The sequence below is a fragment of the Lissotriton vulgaris genome, chromosome 5 (genome assembly GCF_964263255.1).
Source record: "Lissotriton vulgaris chromosome 5, aLisVul1.2, whole genome shotgun sequence".
In the NCBI taxonomy this organism is placed as follows: domain Eukaryota; kingdom Metazoa; phylum Chordata; class Amphibia; order Caudata; family Salamandridae; genus Lissotriton; species Lissotriton vulgaris.
Genome location: NC_141693.1, coordinates 1499398634 through 1499418741, shown reverse-complemented (window position 1 = coordinate 1499418741; position 20108 = coordinate 1499398634). Strand labels below are relative to the sequence as shown.

Genomic DNA, 20108 nt, shown 5'->3' with positions numbered 1-20108 from the left:
TGGCATTTGGGATTGAAATGGGGTTGTTGGTGTACATGGTAGATGAGTATTAACACATCTGAAGCTATCACTGAAATGAAGTTGGTGATTTCCTGAGTTGAACCACAGGAATACGCTGTTGCCTTATTGTGAGGGATGGGCAGAAAATAAAGCTAGGAGGCCGGATGTGCTTCTCAATTTTGGCGTAATTATTCGGGAAGACAATTGCTGTTGCTTTCTTTCGGGGTCGGTGGTTTTGGTCTTTAAGCTCTTCTCCTCTCACTGGTAATCTTCTTTCTCTTTTTCTTTTCTTTGGTTCCAGGTCCTGGCTCCAGTGCTATATCGTCCCCAGGTTGCCAGGAGAGAAGACAAGGAGAGCAAGGAGCTCAGCTCGTCATGATGCACGGTTGAGCTGTGCTGATGACGAGCTGAGCTCGTCATGAATAAAGTAAAAAATCAATTTCCAGCACAGGACGGGAAAACTGCTAGCAGCCAAGGTGATAAGAAGGTCTAGACAATTAAGTTATAAGGGACAGGAACCATCACCACACCCAGGACTGCTGGTTAAAAACATTCACCACCTTCTATAGTTCACACGTATTCAGAAGATATTGGCACGTAATTGGTCCCAGATTTCCATTATATTTTGAATTGTATCTCTTCGTCCACTAGGTGGGTATCCTATCGTTGGGCAGAGTTGGGAACAAAAGTGGGATTGTACCAGTCCCCATGACTTACCATTACACTGCTCCTCCTATTAGTGTTTTTATTAAAGCACAAGTACTTTTCATATGAGTGAAGGCCAAGCTAGCTTGATAATGTATTTCTTTTTAGAGTTGTACACGGTCTGAAAGGGAAGAGTTTTTAAGAGCTCTCCATTAATAGCTTTGATGGACTAATAACACTTGAATAATTTATGAAAAATAGTAACACTTCACTAGGTGGTAGATGGTGCTTGTACCCATTTGAAAACGTAGATAACACTAAATCAAGCATTCGATTCTGAAAGACGTCTTTGCACTGAATCTCAGATGTTTCTTCCTCGCAGCAAAATGGAAAAAACCTTGGCTAAGGTCAAAAAGATTAAGCAGAATGACTTGTGACTGCTATCATGCATAGTTTGAGAATAAAGCAACCACATAGGCTACCAGAGCTACATTGAGTGGTACGGTAACCCCTAGCTGCCTTCTGCAGGTCCTCAGACTGTGCAAACAAGATAGCACTGTTTGTTGAACTCTGGAGGCTTTGTTCTGTACCAAGTCCAATATTGATACTTCGGCTGAAAATATGTAAAGCCAGTTTCCTACAGATTATAATGTGATAACACTGGAATACATCTGGGACCTTGATGTATAAAAGGGTAGCAGGACACCGTCCTCAGTAGCAGCAAAGTCGCAAACATGGGCAAGTTTCTTCTCCTCACTGGTGAGTATAAACCTCAGGCTCTTGAGTAAATTAGGGTTTGCTGCCTTTGTCTCTGCCTTTACCCTGGACAACAACATGTTTTTAAAATTTGTAGAGCACACCTGCTACCCAGAAGAGTGTCCTGGCACTAAAAGCTGGTAGAACTGAGAAACAAATTGAATACCCATAACTGTACTTGCTCAAGTAAAAAAAAAATGTAGAATTCTGAACCGAAAGTGATTATAGCCTTAAGGAAACGAGAGAGGGCTTTTCGATGCTTTGCTGCTTGTAAACTATGGCTCCTCCACCAACTAAGTTTCTGAAACAAGAAGTCCTCAAATTAAGGTCAGATACGAAAAAAAATATCTATTAAGAATATATGTCCGGAATGTATCCTAAAGATTAAAAGGCCAGATTTAGTTTACACTCAAGGAATAATGTCTTGAAAAGCATTTGTTTCTCAAGGGCAGCCAGTACAGCTGACGCTTGGAAGGGGTGGGATGCGCCTCTCAGCAAAGACCAAAAATCCTAAGCCCATCAATATTCTGAATAAGTTGTATTTCAGCTGTAAATTAATGGGGTAGCAATATAGAGACTGTTGCAGTAGTCAAGTCTTGAAATAATGCTGCAAAACCTGTTTATGACATCCTAAAGTAACAAAGGATGAGATTTTCTTTAGCAGTTTCAAAAAGGGAAACCAGGTAGAAACCATTTTATTAATCTAGATTGACAGGGTAAGGTCGCCATCAAGCTAGAAAACCAGATTTCTGATTGTGTTACTGGAAGTCGGTGAATCGCCCAACTCAGACCACCAATTATAATCAGACAGCATCATATTATAAAACACTTCAGTTTTGTCAGGTTTCAGTTTCAAGACATTATAATGAATCCATTTAACCTACTTCAGAAAGGCAACTTTTAAAATAAGCCTGGCTGATTTCCATTGGGCCAGCTAACGCAATGATTAGGCAGGTATTACAAGCATACAGCATAAAACTAAGTAGCCAAATGCTCGGGTCAGCTGAAAGGGGAGCTTGATATAGAGTTAAATAGTGTAGGGCTCAGTAAGGAGCCTTGAGGAACCTCATGTTAACATCTGAAAATAAAGAGGCTCTTTTGAGCACTTGCGTTCCATTCTGTCCATAGGAGTTTAACCAATCGCAAGCTAAGCCTCTGACGCCGGTCATTTGGAGCCTTGGTTTTAGGACTTCATGAGATGTGTCTAAAGCTGTAGACAAATCCAAAAGAATCAGAGCTGAACCATTTCCCTGATCTAGAACCCAGCACGGTTCATCACCCACTGCTTTTTGATAGTCAGCTCAATTTTTCTGCGCAGGTAAATAGCATTACCTGTTTCTGCTACTTCCTTATTAAAAAATTGAGAAAAATCTTCCCTTTTATTGGCCAGGATCTGCAAAAGACAGTGGTAGTGGGTCTACTGCTGTCTAAATTAGATTATTGTAATGCGCTGCTTCTGGGAATGGATAAAGCCCAGAAAAATAAATTGCAGTCCTTGCAAAATGCAGCTGCTAGGTTGCTGTTAAATATTCCCAGAGGCAGTTCTACGTCCAAGGGAATCGGAGCCCTCCATTGGCTTCCCATACAGCAAAGGATGAGGTTGAAGGCCTTATGCACGGTTCATAAAGTGATATGGGGGAGGGGCCAAGGATATGCAGAGACTATTCAGGCCCTTTGTTCCAGTTAGGACATTAAGATCTAGGAATGCCTGCCTTATGCTAGTAGATAAAATTAGGAGAGCCATATGGGGTGGAAAAGCATTCTCCTATCGTGCAGCGAAGTTATGGAATAAGCTGCCATCTACCGCATGACTGCAGCCCAATCATCAAATTTTTAGGAAGATCTTAAAAACTCTGCTGTTCTCACAAGTGTAGTTTGACATCTTTGTGATACCCCCTCACTTACATTAGCGCCAAGACGCTGTTGCATTTGTGTGCTTTTCAAATGTATATCCTATCCTATCCTATCCTACAGTGCCAATACTGTACTGTTGTAAGATCGAAACCGTATTGCAGCAGGTCAAGAATGGAATTTTACTCTATGACAGTTGAGAGACTATCGTTTACTTGATTTACCAAAATATTGATGGCATAAGCAGTAAAATAATCGGGTGTTAGTTACTAGCAGTAGAAGAATTAGGTGATGGTTCTTTCAAAATTGCGCACCTATGCTGTTGCAAGGGAAGCATTGCATGGCCGAGTGAGGGGTGAGGCAAGCTTGTCAGTCTCCAGGTGCAGGATCCGAATTTGGCTGGAATAACACAAGAGGAACTGAATCTTATGGAAAGAGCAAGCACTTTCAAAAGAGCAAGGGTGAAAGTCAGTGCACAAGAAGAGGATTGAATGAGCGGATGCCTCACTAAACATTTGCTTGTAAGTGGAGGGTCCAGGTTGGAACTTACTCAGGTATATCGCTTTTTGATTTCTCCAGAAAGTGGTATGCTGGGTTCTTGCATGTATCTTCGTAGTTCGAAATATCATGAACGTTACATCTCCACCAGATAAATAAATTAGTGATATTCAAAATATATATATAAAAATATATTTAGTGGAGTTTTTTGCAAATTAAATGTTACGAGTCGAAAACCTGGATTAAGCAAGTTTAATGATCTGTGGCACAGGGCAACTAGATATGGTGACTTGTTTTAACCCCTTCCATGCTGCTGACGGAGCGGTTCCGTCATGCACGTCGGGTGAGCTGTGCGGATGACGGAACCATTCCGTCATTACTCCGCCCACGCAAGGCGGAGTCAGCATGGGCGGGGAATTCGTGCCGCATGGAAGAGGTTAAGTACTGTAGACCTGTTGTCATATACACCAAGCTTCTTACATTCTTTTTGTTAAATGGCGTAAATCATCCAAAAATTAAGGTATATTGCTGTTAAAGGGTATGAAGCACTGACTTACAGATCTGCCACATGAATCCAAAGAGGCTGTTTAGATAGTAGATTGGAGACCTCAGCCTCCTAGTATTCTACATGCACTGAAATGATAGTAATGAGTGGTCATAAATGTATTTTTAGGAATTGGGCATGTGCTTCATCCTGTTGCTCCTAGAGCAGGGGACTATAAACCCTTTGGGATGTGGAGAAATATCCCAGAGCTTTTGATTACATGATAGCTGATGCATTACATAAATGCAGTCACTCAGTTTATATACTAGGTACCAGTCATAAGCTGCTGACTGTGATAACCTATATTTGACTGACCAATGTAGGCAGATGTTTGTTGGTGGCGAAAATGAAGGCAACAGCAATTGTTTTGTAATGCAGATTTATAAATGGCACTATCGCCTTGATTAGTATTCTGGTGCTGAGCAGGTGTGAGCCTAGCCAGATCTAGGGCCTAGTGGGACTACTCAAAGCCTTGCCTTCTGCATCTTCTGGAATTCAAATGTGAGGAAGAGGCTCTTATGTATAACTGCAGGTTGTTCCACACTTTAGTAGAGATTTAGGAGAAGGCTTGATCTCTCCCCTCCATGCCCCCCACTGGATCTGGTTTTCCATGTGCATGGTATGTGTGCAAGTAGATGTCCGGATGAGCAGAGGTGTCTGGAAAGTTTGTGAAAGAGGGTACAGTTGTTGAGATCTGGTGGGCCAGTGGTATGCAGTGCCTTGAAAGTGTGGGTGAGGAGTTTGAATTGTGCTCATTTGAGAATTGGGAAGCAGGTGGAGCTTTTTCTGGTGTCATGTGAGGTGAGTGCATCATTGTAGGTTGAGAGAAATTCTGGACACCACGTTCTGAATGGCCTGCAGCCTTCTGGCGATTCTTTTTTGTTGATCTTGTCATAGAGGGGTTTCTGTAGTCTAGCTTGCTTGTGACCAGGGTGTGCATGACTGTTTTCTCTGTGCTGATTGGGAGCCATATGAAAATCTTCCTCCGCATCTTCAGGGTATTGAAACATGCAGATGTGATGGCCTTGACTATTAGTAATACAATTAAAATAAACACTCAGTTTTAAGATCATCAGTAGTTTACATGCACCCATAAGCAATTTCTATGTGAATGGTTAAATTAAATATAAGTAAGGTCTACTGTGTAATGTTTTGCTAGATCATGTATATTTAACTAATCCTTACATCCTCGTTCATACAGTCACAGTTGATATACAAGTCTAAATTTTATAACAAAATAATTTTTTTTAACATTCCTAATACTTACCTTTAATGCCATAATAAATGTCCTATAGAATGCTTAGACTCCCGAAACATAGATTAGTTTACTCATGTTAAAATCTTATAACTAACTGACATGCTTCTTGTGACAGCTATTTTCAGGCAATTATATTTTAGTGTTCAGTGTGCAAACGAATGTTTATAGTGTTCTGTTTGTGATATATTTATTAACAGCCTTAATCATAACAATTGCATCATACTTTCATAAACACAAATTCTATTTGAGTTTTATGAAGTGCATGTGTCTCCTATGGCTAGTTCAGAGAACTGCTTTGTTCAGCAAAGATTATGAATTTTACGTAGATTATAGGCCATAACCAAAAGAAAGTATTTAAACTCCAATCAAGTGTGAGGGAAGAACACCTATCTGGTATTGCACTGTCACCTATATGTATTGTTAAATTTTGGGGACGTTTTTCTTATTTGTTGTAACTTCAATAGTCTAGTTTCATTCGTGACTGTGTCTATCTGATGAATATGTTTGATTCTTCACAAGTCTTTTAGTAGAGATGGGATACAAATTTGCGGAATCAAAAATCCCCTGATTCTGGTGTTATTTGCGAATTCATGTCAACAATATTTCATTAATATAACCAGTATCTCCTGGAAGTACGTAAATATTATCAAATTGTCATTGTAGAGCTATTTTAGGCTATAATTAGAAATATTTTGCGAGAAGTCTCTAATGTGGCATTACTGTTAATTCAAGGCATACCTAAAGAACAATTTATGATCTCTTAATATAACCTTCTTAATATCCAATATGCTTGTTATGTGGTTTTCACGAAATGTTAAAATGATCTAAAACAGAGTATTCTAAATTGACATGGCACCAGATCCCTGCTAACTGCTCAAAATGTCCAAATTGAAATGGCTGGTCAGAGCATGAATCACTGCTGACAGCCAAGTGAGGAATGCCATCTGTTCAGGTTTTTAAGACTCAAGGAAAGAAGACTTTTGTAGACAGTGACTTTTCATGGTGACATAAGCGCAAACATCTAATGTTTCTGTAGAGAGTGGTGTCCTTAAAACAGGAAGTTTTCTTAATAAGGCAAATCAAATTGTCTTTTAAATTCTGCTCCTAAACACTCCACTTGCTGTGGCTGTTGCCCTCTTCTCATTGCTATGTTGTAACCACATTTTTACCTCCATGCAGGTTTGGCTCTGCTGCTCAATGCCCAGATAGGTAAGTGGCCTTCATTACTTGTTTCTGTTCCTCAGACAGATGTGTGCATCAGATAGGACTAAGTGAGTTGAAAATAGCACCCTCATTGTTAAATTCACTTTAGTTATGGCCACATTCTACCCCCTGCCACCTAAAGCACTCTTTGAAGTTTAATGGATTAGCTTGAGTGTTTTATTTTTTATAAGTGGCCCATAGATCAAAGCCTCAGTTAAGCCCATATATGTGAGCCTCACCCTGCAATTTAGCTTCAGTGCCTGGCCTTAAATTCAACCTTCCCGCTGTAATACTGTGAGTTTGAATGACCTGCTAGTTTTGTGTAGTCTGAAGGTGATGGTGACTCAATACATGTGCTTAGGCTCATGAACGTTCAGTGTTAGCACTATGATACTTTTCTGACAGTGTAAACTATACAGATAACTGATTTGGCTCACGCAAACAAAGCATTCCTATCAGAGTCAAAAAAGTTTGACTTGACCTAATTGAGCTACAAGTATTTCTGAAGAGACGGCTTAATGAATTGTTGGGGGGTTACAGCCTCTGATCATGTGACACTTTCTGTGATGTAAGGAGTGAACATCAGATTTTTAATTTTAAGGAGAGTTCTTGCACTTTTACCTCCCTCTTCAACATTCCTCCCATGTTCTCCCAAAAAGCCTAATAAGGGAATTCAAATACCATAATTAGGGGCACTCAAAGTCTGTGTGAGAAGATGAGGTCAAACAGCATTGGCCATTAGGAACTGACCATGGACTCTCACTGCTAGGAGACAGCTCTAGTGTAGTCTGTCAACCATTGTACCTTGCACAGTATTCTGGTTGCTGCATGCCTTTATTATTTTTTCAACAGCTGGGAGACTTGACAATGTAGTTTGGAATGGAGAAACACTGTAGGGGAAGATGTCTGTGAAAAATATTACCTACTAGGGCATGCAATCCACTTGATAGTGCCTGACAGAAAATGTTAAGTGTGTGCAATAACTCCCTTATTCCTATTCACAATGCAGGCTCTGCCTACCAGCTGACATGCTACTTCACCAACTGGGCCCAGTACAGGCCAGGCCTGGGAAAATTCAAGCCAGACAACATCGACCCATGCCTGTGTACTCACCTGATCTACGCCTTTGCTGGAATGACTAACAACCAGATCGCAACAATTGAGTGGAATGACGTGACTCTCTACAGCTCCTTTCAGAACCTCAAGAACCAGTAAGTAATTGACCACTGGGGTAACTCTATAGGAGCATGAGTCTACAGTTACTTTTGTGACTTAAAGGGTCTCCAAGAATAACAAAGAGGAGATCAAATGGTTAGTCAAAGTCTCCTCTGTTCGCTGGAGATCATCATTATGTAACACATCCATCTGAGGAAGAATCAATAAGTAGATATGAGTTAATAACTGGGCTAATCATATTGTTGATGCATGCATGATTTGCAGCAAGTAAATTACAGACCTAAAGCCGAAATGAGAAGGTGAAATCTGAGTGTCCTGGACAGGTGATGCTCACTTCTGACCGTATTATTCACTCAATGTCAGTATTTCAGTACAGGACGAATATGTATTTCAATCACAGTTGCATTTCAGGAGTACTTTTATTCAAATGAGTGCACCTTCCTCTTGTATGTTTTAATGGTACATCATAATTTATGACAAAGATTGCATTCTTAAACTTTCTATTACCATCATTCTATCCATAGGAATGGAGCACTGAAGACTCTCCTGGCGATTGGTGGCTGGAACTTTGGTACAGCACCGTGAGTTTTGAAAATTTGGTGCCTGCGCTTACGTCCATTACCCACTTTGCACAGTGCGAGCACTCTTCAAAAGGACCCTGACCCTTTCATCTTTCTCCTTTATAGATTCACTGCCATGGTTTCAACTTCACAGAACCGTCAGACCTTCATCACCTCTGTCATCAGCTTCCTGCGTCAGTATGGGTTTGATGGGTTGGACTTTGACTGGGAGTACCCTGGATCCAGAGGAAGCCCACCCCAGGACAAACAACTCTTCACTACTCTGGTCCAGGTGAGAAAGAGGAATCATACCTCTGTTTTGCCAAGGGCAAAGCCTCTGGTGAAGAATGGAACACCAGCTTGCACAGGCAGAAGGACACAATCCAGATGGGCAGGTGAGGGGGCAAGTGTAGCAGTGAGTTGAATAGATAAGCATATGAGCCTGAACGTTTGAGTATGGATACCTGAGGATTCATCACCAGGGACACATGGTTTGCAGTCAGTGGAGGGGCAATGGTGTAGGCCAGCCATTGGAAAGGCCGGGGGAAAAAAGGAACAAACTGGACAGTGAGGAGACAACTGAGTCATCCACTCTGTCAGCCAGACATCTGGTTTACAGAGGTAAGGGAGCAAGCTAATGAGCAGGGAGATAAGGTAGTCAAGTACCAAGCAGGTAGCAAGGTCACCAGGCAATTCTTGGGTGTACAAGGGTGTCAGCCAGTTGTTGCCGATACCAGTGCCACATCCATCCCACGAGGCAAAGAGTACTATTCAGCAACAGGGAGACAATGGTACAAAGCTACCAATAGACAGACAAGGGTTCCACCTACTGCATGAGAGACTAGGGTGCTAACTAGCAAGTGGAGTGATAGTGATTTCAGTCAGACAAGAACAAAAGCACCAAACAGCCCCTGCTGTCTTGGTGACTGGTGGGAATCTGGGCCTCAGTTGTGTAGACCAGGGTGGCGGAGAGACTAGAAAATAGTGCCATACAATGGTTGAGGAGACTGGAAGGATGCCACGCAGCAGTTAGGGACACTGAGTCTGCCAGACATCCATCGAGGAGGCTGGGGAAGTGGGCACTATGCACTGAGGAGGGGTGCTCCAAGCAGGAATCAGGATGACTGGGTGAGGATGGGCTTCTTCAGGATGCTGCAGAGAAAACTAGAGGTGCTAACCAGGTGAGTCGTCAAGAAAACTAGTGATCAAGGGCGCAAGTAAATGAGCCAACCTGGAAAAACATTTGTCAGGAAGTCAATGGCAAGGCTTGAACATCTCCCACCTGAGGGTGGGATATCTTAACCTCTAGCATGCAAAATATTAGTTAGTGGACCTGTAGGCTGCAATATCATTTTAAATAATATTTAGACTATTGTTTGACTTTTTATGACTTTCTACTCCACTTTTTTAAAAGTCTGGAGACCAGCATATAAAACAAAAATATAGACTCTACAAATGTTATTTACATTCTGACAAAAAAAGCTCCTAGTAAGCTTAAAATATGAAAAATGTGTTTCTATTAACTTTTCCCAATTCAACAAGGATATCGTAAATATATATATATGCAGCTTAGCTCACCCAACTGCTGTAGAGCTAGCATCCCGGCCTGTGACACTCTGGAGAACTGCCATATTCTTATATGCAGAGTTTGAAATAATCCTAGGGGCTTCTGAGTAGCTACCCCTACCACTTATTTGCATCTTGATGCCTCTGCTTTTCCCAATGGTTTGATTTCTTTTCCACTTTGATGGTGGAGTTCAATTGTTTCCAAAGCAAAGTGAATCAGTTCCTTGTTTAATGAATATTGTACTGACACCATAGCTCTGATCCTCCGGGGACTTTGGACATTTCCAGGGACATGGGCAAGGTGTCTTTTTCCCTTTTCTGTGCTGAGATGTTGAAAGCAGGTGTAAATCTTCAGCTCTTGACCTGTGTGGAGCTGATCCTCCTCCTGCTGGAGAGGATTGCACTTTCTAGAACTAGAAGCCCTTCTGTAAGGAATGATTTTAACAAAGACTGTATATTGTGATAGAAGAAATGTTTTCAACTAATCATTACCCAGGCTGTCTGGAGAGAGGTATTTTTGATTAATTTAACCATAAAAGCTAGAGTAACCATTCCATCCATTATAAACTTAGTTTTCAATTTCTTCCTTTCTTTATAGGAAATGCGGGCAGCCTTTGAGCAGGAGGCAACTCAGAGCAACAAGCCCCGGCTCATGGTCACGGCTGCTGTGGCAGCAGGCATCTCTAATATCCAGGCTGGGTATCAGATCCCTCAGCTCTCCGCGTGAGTACAGTCTTCTTTCTGCGGCTGCGTTTAATAATGTTGTATGCAGGAGCACCAATAATCATTACACATTAAAATTTGAAAGTTTCATGATTAGAAAGTTGGTCCTAATGCTCACAGTCTGTGTGCATTCTGGCAGTAAATGAGATGGGCAGGAAGAGTAGGCTGCTGCATGACAGGCATCTAATAGGAAATCCAAACACTAAAGAACAACCTGATCTGCTAGTGCATCAGGATAGTACAACCACAGGAAATGTAACTGTATCTACCAATTGTCCAGTAAATTCTGTACAGCGCCCTTAAGATATAGTACAGCAGCCTATTTACGCATATGCTTTTTCCGACAGGGCTCTGGACTACATTCATGTGATGACCTATGATTTGCACGGATCCTGGGAGGGATACACGGGGGAGAACAGCCCCTTGTACACCAACCCTTCGGCCACTGGGGCAAACGCTTACTTGAATGTCGTAAGTATAGTGACAGACCAAAAGTGATGATATGCTGTTTACTCACACTCTGATATTTTCAATTAATCTTTGTCAAGTGCCCAGTTTGAGAGACTATTAAAGTATGTACGAACTTGTTATGACATTTTGTGCACCACTCACAAAGAATTTAACTTGAAAACACCTATTACCCTTGTAGGATTACGTCATGAACTACTGGCTGAATAATGGTGCCCCAGCTTCAAAACTCATTGTTGGATTTCCCACCTATGGACACACTTTTATTCTGAGCAACCCATCCAACAACGGCATTGCAGCCCCAACATCTGGAGCTGGTCCTGCGGGGCCGTACACCAGACAAGCTGGGTTCTGGGCCTACTATGAGGTACTGTACTTTGAGACATTCATTGACTTCGGAGTTATTTCTGGCCAGTACATTATACCACTCAAAACTAAAATAAAATGAATGAACATTTCCTACAACCTCTAATCTTTACAGATCTGCACATTCCTGAAGAATGGAGCTACTGATAACTGGTCCTCTGCTGAAGATGTTCCCTACGCATACCAGGGCAACCAGTGGCTTGGATATGACAATGTGAAGAGTTTCACGCTCAAGGTATTCTTTACAGATTGGCCTGTTCCATGATATTTTGAAAGGCTAGAGGCAACACAAATTAACTGATGTTTATAGCAGTACGTTCCATTAAATCCTTACAGGCTCAGTGGCTGATGAAGAACAACCTGGCCGGTGCATTGGTCTGGGCCATTGACCTGGATGACTTTACTGGCACATTCTGCAACCAGGGCAAGTTTCCTCTGATCACTGCCTTGAAGACTACTCTTGGAGTGCAAGCTTCAGGTAAGGAATGATCATACATTTGAAGGACATCTTCCGGTTTTCTTTCTCCTCAGTTTTCATCATTTATGCAACTGAGCGCTTAATGAGGATTTCAGTTTATGCATGTATAAAGGCACTGTAAGAAGAGGATTTGTGGAAAAGTTTAACAACACAGATCCAACTGGGAATTTCCTTTACGACTTCAATAGAAGTACATAATGAAGTTGAATCTAGCCAGAGTTTACCACCAGTAGCTTTTCTCCTGTACAGTGTCCCTCACCCTCGCCCACTAAGGGTTTATTCTGTTTCGTTGGAATTTAAAAGCCAGTGCACTCCAAACTGGAAAAGATGCCACTGGCAGCAAAATGATTTTTATAATTTAGTACAATTAATACTAAATGTTGTGTGAGACATGGACTTCGTTGTAATGTATTCATTTAACCTGCTAAATCACTTTAAAGTTTAATGAATGCAGGACTACCGCCCTATTTGGGGGGTGCCACCACACGTACACTCTAAATAGGATGGATGGGAAATCTGTCAAACTCTACATAGCACCCTAAGCATGTAATAAAACTGAGATCCTTAAAGTGTAAAGGAAAAGGAATTGAACACCTGTCTCAGAAGCACCTAGCGTTTGGGTTCAGAACAATAAGGTTGCTTTAACGAGCTGGGAGGGTCTCTAGATGTGTAAAACCTCATGTGCTTAATAAAAAATTTTGACAGAGGAATGAATGTGGTATCTTCTTAATCTGGAACCAGATTGTTCTTATTCCAAAGAAACACAGCTTGTCACCGCATGTATGGTGTGAAGCCGGGACAGTGGAAGGTTGTCCCCTTCGGTGGTTGCCCACATTCAGACAGCATAAGTCCATCTGACTCATAAAAGGGTCATACAGCAGGTCCATATGATCTGTCCAAAAGCTGGGGTTGTGAAAGTGGCTTTGGTAGCTTTATGAATGCTTAAAGCATGCAACAGTTTTTCAACACTATGGATGGAGACAATGTAGAATTTGGGTTTCATAATGCAAACATGTTACACCTGGGAGCAAACATTAGTAGAAAGGTGAGGTTGTGCTAAAGGCACATCTGCCCTGACGTCAGTAACCGGGGACTTGGCAGACTAGATGCATACGATGGTCAGTGTCCTTCATAGTATTCTGCCTGTGTCTGGGTGTGTTTCTACAGTGTTTGTGCTTGACTTCTTGGAATGAAGCCCCTTATTTCCGTGCCCGGTGAGGATTCATAATTTTGACCGCATTGTATTCTTTTACTCTGCCTTTTCTCTCCAGTAAGACCATGTGTTCTCCAAACCTCAGAACCATGCTACCTGTTGCATTTCACCGCCACAAGATGCTCAGAAAATTGGGATGGGACAGGTCCACATTCTGGGCATGCCATACAGAGCCAATTAACAGTATTTAAAAAAGAAACATTCATAATTACGGAGTGGGCATTTAAGTAGGCTGCAACAGTAGATTCTTGGGCTAATTTAGCAGACCATGTTTGACTAGAGTTGGATTGCAGAGTATTTCCACTCATTGGTACATTTTATTCATGCCCTTTTAGGTTGTACTGCCCCTGCGGTCCCAGTCACAGCAGCTCCAGCCCCCAGTGGTGGTGGTGGAGGCAGCAGCGGTGGCAGCAGTGGTGGCAGCAGCTCTGGTGGCAGTGGATTCTGTGCTGGTAAAGCCAACGGCCTCTACCCGAACCCAGCATTGAAGAACGGCTTCTACAACTGCTTGAATGGAAATACCTATCAACAGGCTTGTCAGACCGGCTTGGTCTTTGATGCCAGCTGTTCCTGCTGCAACTGGCCATGATTACATTCACACCACTAAGCACATTGCATGGCATTCCTCCACCGTATGCTCTTCTGTAATGGGTGTGGCAACGCTTTCTGGTCACATTGAGCAACCTGGCTGTATGCCAAGCAAAGTGAAAAAGCTTCTGAATACATTATATGAATGTTCTTCATCTCATCCTCTGCAATGAATGCCTTGTGTTTTCCTGCAGTTATGCAATTCATCTCTGTATCAGGTACATCGTATGAGACGAAATAAAGCATATTAAAAATCCATGCTTCATTTTCTGCTTTCAGTTTTAAAAGCAATCATTTCGTTCTTCCAGTTTCTGTAATTATTACAATCATTTCCTCTTTACAGGTGAGCCATACTACATCACTATTGCAAAATGTATCAATTATGAATATGCATATGGAAAATATTTGAGTGACTAAATGTGTGTAATTACAGAGTGTGAATATACAAGATTCACCCAAAGGAGTCCAATGCCTAAAAGAAAAAACAAAACAGATGTAAAACTGAACAAACTGGCACCTACCTATTTTTTCCTCATTTGCAAAATTTAGGAGCCTCCTAAAACAAGTGAAACTCCAAAGTTATACTTTGGTATTCTGCTCACTTTTGGGGCATAGTAATTTTGCAGATATGGAAAGAATGACAAATAAGTATATTACATTAGAGAGTCAGTGATAGTGCCTTATTCTTGAGCCTAATAGTCTATTTGATTACTAATAAATTTGGCACTGTTTGACAAATGTGCAATTTTTTTTCTCAAACAGTCTTCGTCCACCTAAAAGTGATTATAGAATATTTTGTACAGTTTGTTCAAAGGGTGGGGGCCGGGGGGTGATGGAAAGGGGAACCGCTAGGTACATTTGTGACAAATTTGAAATGTAGGCAAGAGTAACTGACTTATGTTTGAATGAAGCTGTAGGTCATCCACTGTTCATGAAGCAGTACTCTCAGTTTGCGAACTTCTGAGTGATAAAATAAGTCAATTTTCTACTACCCTTTTAACTTTGGGTGAACTACAGAAATTGATATGCAAATGTGACAAACCAAGTTGTGAATCATAAAAATGAAATGAAGAGTAATCCTGGTCAGAGTGTAGCGCCAGTGACAAAAAAACCACCTGCGCCATAGCCCCCTACATTTGCCCCACAATGGTCACAAAACGGAGATGAGGTACAAGGGGCAGTATTCTGATTTGTGGCATGGTCATGACCCAGGGTGTATGAAGAAGTCTGATTCCAAGGAAGACTCAGCAACATCAGGAACATTAAAGGTGAAGTTTATTGGAGCAAAGTCACCCCATGTCATCAGCACAGACTACAACTACATAACTGACATAGAACCCCCAACTATGTTGTAGACCCCACATTTCAACTAGAGACATAAAACAGAAGATAGAGGCAGAAGACAGATAGACAGACACAGTATAACACATCTCCCTCCTATCAATGCATAACTGAAAAATGAACAAACATAAAGAAAGAACACACACAAAAGGAAACACCAAAACAAGACACACCACCCATACCCACACACACAGGGAACAAATGAGCAAAGAGCACAAATAAAAACACTGGTAAAGAAGATCAACGGGTTACAAAATCATTGAGCCACTTTGAAGAAGACACACATCTCTTGTTTCTCTCCAAAATTCCATAAGACATGACAGCATTTTTGTAATGGCATTTTTTTTCTCCAACAATCTCAAGAGAAGGTGCCCTAGAAGTTTTAGGCAACCCAGCTGACAAAGACAAATCTGAAACAGAAGATGAAGAGCTGCCACCACCCATTCGAAACAAAACAACTCTTCTCATGTTCCAAACTTGCATATTGTCCAATTTTAACCAATTGTGACCCACCTGAATGACTTTGTAAGGACCACAACATTTTGAAAGACCAGCATTGACATCACCAGGTTTGACTTTAATTAAATCACCCACTTTAAAGAAAAAACCTTTGGGAGAACAAAACATGTCCTTGTAAGGGGAAGGAGTGTTCCATAAGAAGGACACAACTTAGTGGAAGGTTTCGTACCTATCATCATTTTGAAAGGAGTTTTCCCAGTAGGAGTATTGGGTGTGGTGCGATATGCCCACAGCATGTCTTTAACAGCACACTTTACATTCTGCCTAGCTCTGATGGCCAATTCCATGGTGCCTTCACTAGCCTATTTATTCTTTCAACTTGCCCATTACCTTGTGGGTTGTACAGGGATGTACAAATATGTTTCACTCCCAATTGAGTCAAAAAGGATTCCATCTCAGAGGAAGTTAATTGTGTACCGTTGTCAGTGACCAATTTAAAAGGAACACCTTCTCTTCTAAAAATGTCCTCCAATAAAGCAATAATGGTCTTGTTGGAAATATTCCTCACAAAAACCACCTCGAACCAGTGTGCCTTGGCATCTACCAAAGAAATTACAAATTCATTCCATTTGTATTCAATTAATTCAAAAGAAGCAAAGCTATTCTATGCAAAAAGAGTTTAATTCAAAATTGCATATACATCCTGTATAATGGATTAGGACTCATCATACAATTATTTGATATCAACAAGTTTATATACATATATGTGCCCACATTCACAACGGGAAGGGGGGTTTTGGGGTGAAGTGAGGGAAGTGTCGGGGATAGGATAGACGTGGTCTGAATCATCCAGTGACAAGTCTTATTCTAGATTTTAAGACAATGTACAAGTGGTCCCATAAAGTCAAGGCCACAGCTTGAGGCTCATATAGAGTCCTAATTGTAACTAACAAAGCAGGCCTAACTCGTTACAGCCATAAATGTCTAAATTGGGACAGGAGTTGGTCGGTAGTTGTGTAATCGTCTACGTTTCGACCCAAATAGCGGTAGGAATCTTTCCCTTACAGGAGGGTCTTCATCAGGACAAAGAAGTTGTGGGTGGGCACCCTCCTAGGGGATAATTAGAGAGACGAGAAACCAAATTAGAAACATACCCATCTTGTTCTGAATTCAAGCAAGGGTGGAGTACTAGTGAACAATTAAGAACCGTGTTGTCTATCTGAGTCTGAATCTCACATTGTTAAAATTGAACAGTAAACGAGAGAATCGTGCTCACCTTTCGAGAAGGGCGAGAGGGGTTTGATCAACTGGGGAATAGATTTTCCTGGTCACGATAAGTGATTTGTAACTGTAGAAAACAGGGAAAAAGACTGTTTTCTACAGGTCTAATGGGTTGACAGCTAGTACAAACGAAAAATACACAACATTAGACTAATATGATCTTGCCTATTATTAGCAAAAAATCTAGGCTCAAGAGAACAAATAAGTACAAATGCTAATTGCATGGAAGATTCACGGTCAGAAATGCCTAATTGTGGTTTTACCTGTTGACCTCTACAGGTTAGAGTCTTAGTAGGTTCTTCTACAGTTTCTTATCGGTAGGTTTGATTTTCAGCCTACAGAACGAGAGAATAGGTTGCTTATCAACAAATAAGGATATCATAACTATGAACACTCATGATGTCTAAAAAGGTCACCCTAAAAAGGGCTTACCACTATCATCAAGTTTGTAAGTTGGATTGGGGGGTCCTGCGTAACTGTTACCATATGTGAGAGTTCCAATCTGTCACACTAGTCCATGTGGATTAACTACGATCTTGAGAGAAAAGACCCTAAATGTAAAGAGAAAAACAATTTGAGATTTTTAAACTCGGTGTCCTTAACAGGAGAAGATCCGGGGTGCTACCTTATGAAGCTTACCATGTTATACAATTAGAGTAAGCAGTCGAAATGGATTCTGCTTCTAGTTAATTATTCCAGTGTGTCATGTTCCAGGGAATTTAATTTGAAATAAGTGAGCGAAATCCTAATTGCAAAAGAAAAAACGGAACATTCATTTCTGTGCTGGTGCATGCATAATCAATCAAAAAAGGCTGACTATCAATGATCCTAATTATAAAAGTTACTGCTTCATTCGGAAGATGCTTGTGGGAACATCTAGTAAGTCGAAAAACTATGGCTTTAAAATTATGCCTAAAAATGGAAGGAGAGAGAAAACAATGCAAATTGAATTGTAATTCCCTTAACCTAAACTTGTAAACATAGGATAAAGCAAATTCAAATATGCGGAACCTTGTCGAGTAGATTCCTTACCTCCGACAAATGACAGCTACGGTTAAAAGGAGGACCGGATCCTACGTGTTATCCACAGCCTCCTACAAGGGATTAAACAAGCATCTGGGAATCAGGGCAATGTCCTTGAGTGCGCCGCGATATTTTTTTTAAAAAGGACGGGCGGGGGGGGGGGGGCTGCGGGTAAATACCTTGGGACGTCACTGTGTCCGCCCAAAGTCCAGTCCGCTCGCTCAGTGTTTGGTATCACTAACACATTGTTAGTGTCCTCCTTCCATTCGATACTCCGGTGGCTTTCTGTCCACGAACGCCGCTACGGAGCTAAACGCTTCCTGGTTGGCCTAGAGAGGGCGGGGCTTTGTGTTGTAAAGGTAGTATAAAGACTCTACCCATGGTGATTGTATTAGTCAAGGATACCCCGAGTTGTGAAACTCCACGTTTATACTTTAAATTTAATTATCCATCTATACACTTGTTATGGCACTATTAGATCACATCTAAAATAATGGTTGTGTAGAATAAATTATCGAACATGCCGAAATGGTCAAACTTATTGCCTCAAGTCTGAAGCAACCTTGCTGATAGAGCATAAACTACTGGAATTAAACGTCCATATTTCTATGAATCGGTTCATTGTTGGGCTGTAAAACAATAGGATCATTAACCATTCCACTTAAACACATATTGAGTGCACTTGTCACATAGGATAGTGTAAACTCTTTGACATGGTAATTTGAGAAATTTAAATATTCACAGGATCCAAACACATATTAAAAAGTGTTATACATTTGGGTAGCGGTTTTTATGGAAAAAAGAGTGCACTCATCACGTAGGATAGTGAAAACTCAAACAGTTTACAAATGTTAACCCTGAGAAAGAAAAACAACCTTTATACTTTCAATTATGTGACTTGAAAAACAACCTTTACATTCTCAGTTATGTGACTTGAAAAACAGAGGGGGTCAACATGTTACCCTACAGATTTGCTAGTTGAGCAAAGCTATTTTCAGATTCATTCAGACCCTCGACTACAGAATTAAAGATGTAGATCCACTTGAGCTCTCTGATGTTCAGAATATTAGATAGATCACCACCCCTTGGGCCTAGTGTGACGTGCTCCAAAACTACCCATTTAAGTGATTCAGGCAAATGGTTGTGTTTTGTACAATGTTCAACTAAAGGTGCCCCAGGTACCTTACATCTGATTCTGCTGCAATGTGAAAGGAACCTTACTTTTACGCGCTGTTGAGTCTGATTTACATAGATAAGATCACATGGACAGATTATTCCATAGATCACATTTTTGGTGTTGCAGTTCGTGTGGTGTTTGTGCGTGTGTCGATGGTCTTTGAAGACAAAGTCTTTGGATTGAATAGTTGAAGGGCAAGCTTTGCATTTACCGCACCTGTAATGTCCAACTATCCGCGGTTGTTTCCAGCATGAGGTTATGGTGGGTTCAGGTGGGCACTCTAAGAACGATGAAACTACATAGTCTTTGACATTCCTGGCCTTTTTAAAGGCGTGCAACGGTACGTTTGTACTATCTAGATCCTTGGCAATAAGGCTCCAGTGTTTGTTGATAACCTTCTTAATGGAATGGCTCTTGGTCGAGAAGGTTGTCACGCAAATCATGCGTTCTTCTGATTGACAGTTGCGTACCGATGGTTCAAGGAGTGTTTTACGGTGGCAGAACCAAGCTCTTTTCTTAGAGCGTTTGATGAGCCGTATGGGGTAGCCTCTCTCTATTAAACGTGCCATCAAAATCTCAGATTGTAGCATATAGTCCTCTTTTTTGCTACAGTTCCTTCGTACACGAAGGAACTGTCCGTAGGGCAGATTGTCACGAAGGCTCCTAGGGTGGTGGCTGGAATATTGCAACAATTAATTCCGCTCTGCAGGTTTTCTAAATAAAGTGGTGTGTAGAGTGCCTCCCTCTGCCACTAGCGTTATATCTAGAAAATCGATCTTCTTGTTACTGGCTTGTATTGTAAATTGAATGTCCTGTGACCGTTGATTGAGCCATGTATGGAAGAGTTCCAGTTCATTGTCATTGCCCTTCCAAATTACCAGCACATCATCAATGTACCGTACCCAAAGTTGTATATGGTGATGAAAGGGATTCT

At 41.2% G+C, this 20108-nt stretch overlaps 1 protein-coding gene across 1 annotated transcript; it reads left to right on the top strand.

Moving 5' to 3' along the window:
• Positions 1-1287: 1287 nt before the first annotated feature.
• LOC147712847 (acidic mammalian chitinase-like) lies at positions 1288-14151 on the top strand. Its single transcript, XM_086923512.1, has 11 exons — positions 1288-1404; positions 6732-6761; positions 7765-7966; positions 8456-8512; positions 8618-8783; positions 10656-10780; positions 11128-11251; positions 11430-11615; positions 11730-11849; positions 11951-12092; positions 13641-14151. The coding sequence occupies exons 1-11, from the start codon at positions 1380-1382 to the stop codon at positions 13892-13894; spliced, it is 1431 nt and encodes a 476-aa protein (XP_086779638.1). The 5' UTR covers positions 1288-1379; the 3' UTR covers positions 13895-14151.
• The last annotated feature ends 5957 nt before the right edge of the window (positions 14152-20108 follow it).

What these genes read in the sequence shown, in the direction of transcription:
- LOC147712847 (XM_086923512.1), top strand. Translation starts at nt 1,380, where the DNA reads ATGGGCAAGTTTCTTCTCCTCACTG. An exon ending in CAGATCCCTCAGCTCTCCGC is followed by an intron (nt 10,781 to 11,127) that starts GTGAGTACAGTC and finishes TTTTTCCGACAG; the next exon opens with GGCTCTGGACTACATTCATG. An exon ending in GGTTCTGGGCCTACTATGAG is followed by an intron (nt 11,616 to 11,729) that starts GTACTGTACTTT and finishes TAATCTTTACAG; the next exon opens with ATCTGCACATTCCTGAAGAA.